This window comes from Neoarius graeffei, chromosome 1 (assembly GCF_027579695.1).
Source record: "Neoarius graeffei isolate fNeoGra1 chromosome 1, fNeoGra1.pri, whole genome shotgun sequence".
NCBI lineage: Eukaryota > Metazoa > Chordata > Actinopteri > Siluriformes > Ariidae > Neoarius > Neoarius graeffei.
In genome coordinates, this window is record NC_083569.1 from 29483822 (window position 1) to 29488195 (window position 4374).

At 43.0% G+C, this 4374-nt stretch overlaps 1 protein-coding gene across 1 annotated transcript; it reads right to left on the minus strand.

Moving 5' to 3' along the window:
* Positions 1-954: 954 nt before the first annotated feature.
* Positions 955-3123, minus strand: LOC132887165 (uncharacterized). Its single transcript, XM_060922636.1, has 2 exons — positions 2801-3123; positions 955-2597 (listed from the first exon to the last, which is right to left on the minus strand). The coding sequence occupies exons 1-2, from the start codon at positions 2922-2924 to the stop codon at positions 1105-1107; spliced, it is 1617 nt and encodes a 538-aa protein (XP_060778619.1). The 5' UTR covers positions 2925-3123; the 3' UTR covers positions 955-1104.
* Positions 3124-4374: the final 1251 nt, after the last annotated feature.

Here is a 4374-nt window from a genome sequence, read left to right on the forward strand (position 1 = left end):
TGACTGGTAATTACTAACACTGGCCACTAGGTGGTGTGTATGACTGGTAATTACTAACACTGGCCACTAGGCGGTGTGTATGACTGGTAATTACTAACACTGACCACTAGGCGGTGTGTATGACTGGTAATTATTAACACTGACCACTAGGCGGTGTGTATGACTGGTAATTATTAACACTGACCACTACGTGGTGTGTATGACTGGTAATTACTAACACTGGCCACTAGGCGGTGTGTATGACTGGTAATTACTAACACTGGTCACTAGGCGGTGTGTATGACTGGTAATTACTAACACTAGCCACGAGGCAGTGTGTATGACTGTCAGTGGCCAGTGTTAGTAATTATCAGTCATTGACTGATAATTACTAACACTGGCCACTAGGCGGTGTGTATGACTGGTAATTACTAACCCTGGCCACTAGGCGGTGTGTATGATCGGTAATTACTAACACTGACCACTAGGCGGTGTGTATGACCGGTAATTACTAACACTGGCCACTAGGTGATGAGTAGGAACTATTCCTATGCCATACTTGAGGTCTCAAGGCATTTAAACACCAGAATGACCACGGAGGGGTCAATTGACCTTTTTACCTAAAAGGCCCACAAGAGGGTCATTTGACCCTTTTTACCTAAAAGGCCCACAAGAGGGTCATTTGACCCTTTTTACCTAAAAGGCCCACAAGAGGGTCATTTGACCCTTTGGACCCCCTGTGGACACTCCTTTTGTTGTGGAAATGTGGCTGTTAGCGGCTCACAGAAGTCACTTGAGTCACAGAGTCGCTTGAGCCGTGTTTTTGCATGTGTGTGTGTGTGTGTGCCCATATGGTGGATTTATAAACATATGGTGGATTTTTATGCAGTGAATCATCAGGATGAACGAGAATTTGGGATCAAAACTCTTGACATTTATTGTTAAAAAAAATCAAAACAAAACATATTTACAATGAATGAAAAAGCAACTGTTTTCCCAGTTTTCGTGTGGAAAGTTTTTGCAGAAGTAACTGTTATTTTTGTGTGCCAAAAATAGAAAAAATATATTTACAAAGAAAAAAGCATATTTACAAAGAATGCAAATGAGTGAAATACATTTGAGCAGTCACTCACAATTCTGGCACAGCCATTGCTCCTTTCTGCATTTCCCACATGTATATTTATAACAGCCAACACAGCGCACAGTTGCACGATTGTCCTTGCATTTGATTTTAGCCTGACACTTGGCTCTTTGTCCGAATTGTGGTGTGGAGGGTTGTTGCCGAAGCAATTGCTCCTTTTGGACCTTTTTCATACCCACGTGGGAGTGAGCCAACTCTCTTGCCAGTTCAAACAGGAAATCCACCCGTCTTTCCTTTCTCCCAGTGCATAATTGATAGAGCACGTGGGCATTCAGTGCTGCAATGTCTATCATGTTGTAGAACACTGATATTGGCCAGCGCCTTGTTCCTGCGCGGACAGTGTATTCCCGCACCATCTGGTCCATGATATCGACGCCGCACTTTGTTGTGTTGTAGAGTGTGATGGTGTTTGGCTTCTTTTTGGCGGTTTCCTGTGTCTGAATCGTGCTGTGCATGCTGCTGAGAACATATACTGTCTTCTTCCGCTTGGGCGCATACACAGTCAGTGTGGCACCAGTGGATGAAAATACCTGGGTGGTAAATTCATCGCGGTGCATCTGTCGAGTTGATGGTGGAATTTCTTGGCGAATCCTGTTGACTGTGCCGAGGATGGTTGAATTCCGGCTAAGTAGTCGTTTTGCAAGTGACAGTGATGTAAAGAAATTGTCTGTGGTAACATTTCTGCCCTTGTCCAAGAATGGTTCCATCAGCCTCATGACTACACTCTCAGACACTCTCTCCCCACGAGGCCGAGTGGGGTCCTTGCCAAGATATGGGAGGATGTTGCAGACGTATTTGGTTTTCAAGTCACACGCCACCCAAAACTTGATACCAAACTTGTCTGGTTTAGTTGCAATGTACTGTAGGAAACAGCAGCGAGTCTTGCACGGGAAAAGTTGTTCGTCAATGGTGATGTGTTGACCAGGGATGTAGGATGTGATGCAGTTGGTGACAAACAATCCCCATATGTTTGAAATTGCAGCAAACCTATCAGTCTGTACTCGCTCGCTGCGGGTGTCTCTGTCATCAAAGCGCAGGTGATGCATGATGTTTTTGAAACGCCCTCGGGACATGGTTTCGATGATGTGTGGGTTTCCCAGGTTTTTCGACCAGCAGTCATGCAGTGATGGCACCTTGATGATTCCCCTCATGATGGTGATGGAAATAAATGCCATTAGTTCAGGTATGCCCATGAACCAATCCACATGCTCAGTTTGCTTCGCATGTTGAATTGTACAGTCTCGTATGATGCCAAGCATGTCCAGAGTGATGAAACAAAGGAAGCTCTGAAGGCGACTTGTGATTGACCTCCTGGCCTTAGCGGTTGGCTCTCCATCTGTGCTGTATGGCGTTGGTGGGGTGAAATGTGGACCCGTTCCCACCTGTTCTTCATGCCATACTGTGCCATCTTTTGCAGTCTCTGCCACATCAGTCGCTAGCCGAGCTCTCTTTGTTGGTTGGGGAGCACTCTCCTCATCTGTAGCATGAAAAAATGTAATTATGAGCAATGGGAAATTCAAATGATATCACAAATGCAAGTATAGAAGCTAATCACTGCAAAAATGGTTTATTTTTCTAGTTTCAAGTAATGTAGTAAAAATCACCTCTAGTATTTTTTAACTAGAACTAGTAGTTTTTGGGAAATAACTATTATTTTTACATTGCAATAACTAATATTACCTGAAGACTGAGACAGCTCGGAGTCTGAATCCACCTGGAGATTGATGTCTTCTCCATCCGATTCGCCAGGGTCAGCTCCATCCAGGATCATTTCCAATGCCTGTTGAGTGCTGAATCTCTGCATCTTCGTTCCTTGGAGAGGAGCTTCTTTCACCACAAAATTCTTGAGGGAAATGAAGCAGTAGTCCACATGCACTGGTATTTATCCATCTAACAATTGCCAGGTTGCATTCACATGAGTCGTTATGGTCACATGGCATGAGAGATTCACACGCTAATTCAACCATTATCTGGTTGCAGTCATATGATTCGTCATGATCACATGGGAAGTTTTTCCAAGCCAGGTGTTAAGACTGAAGAGTCGAGAAAATGCAAAAATTCCTCTCGCTGGGAGTGGGCCACTAATAAAAGATTGTATTCCAGTCTTATAGAGATCAGAAAAAAGTTTTCTGAAATCATCTTGGACAAACAGCTGTTCTCTGAAAACATCATTTGCTCCCACATGCACAACAATACGTTTGATAGTTTTATGCTCGGACATTTACATACAATTACACACACATTGTAAGGTGTGACCCCCTCACCCCTCACCCCACACACTGCCCCTAACAGCCTCATTACCATAACAAAATGAGTGATTAGTGTATTCGGCAAAAGCTGTGTGGGTCAAATGACCCCTCTCTGGTCCTTCTAGGTAGGCAAGCTGTGTGGGTCAAATGACCCCTCTCTGGTCCTTCTAGGTAGGCAGAAAAATTGTGGTCTTTGTAAGCAAGGCCATGGTTCAGTACGTTGCTCCAGGGCACTTCAGCCCGAGACCAGCCCATGTTGCCCGAAATGCATGTCTTTGAACTGTGGGGTTAATAACTAGAAATGCCCACATTAATAAATTTTTAAAGCCTCCTCATCAGGGAATCAAACCCCGGTCTTCCGCATGACAAGCAGAGATACTGTCCACTATACTAGCAAGGATGACGTCATGCATTTCATTTATCAATCTAACGTAGAAACCAGCACAGATCAACATGCAGAAATCATCATATGACAGGGTTCACATGTGATTCATGAAACGTTTGCATCTTGCCAATCACAGTGTAAGAATGATTGGGCATTGATAAATGTGGTGGGTGAAAACCATTGTCATTTAAATATCACAATTCTAAATATTATCACGTCATTTATCAATCTAACATAGAAACCAAAGCAGATCATGTGCCTCTCCTCTAGATGTTTGTTTTTTTCATCTTAATTATTGTTTGTGTCACAATAAAACAACAATTTTCACCTTTAAAGTGGGAGGCATGTTGTGTAAATCAAATGGTACTAACCCCCCAAAATCCATTTTAATTCCAGCTTGTAATGCGACAAAACAGGACAAATACGAAGGCAGATGAATACTTTTGCAAGACAATGTCAGTTTGAGTCTTCAGATACATTATGAGATTTAATGTGTTCTTTATGTGTGTCTCTTGCAGGTCTGTTTAATATATTTTTGAGCCCAAATCTCATTGGATGTACTGTATCTATGTTACACTAAAATCTGGTAAAGGATGTTCGAAGCACTTTCAGAGACTTGT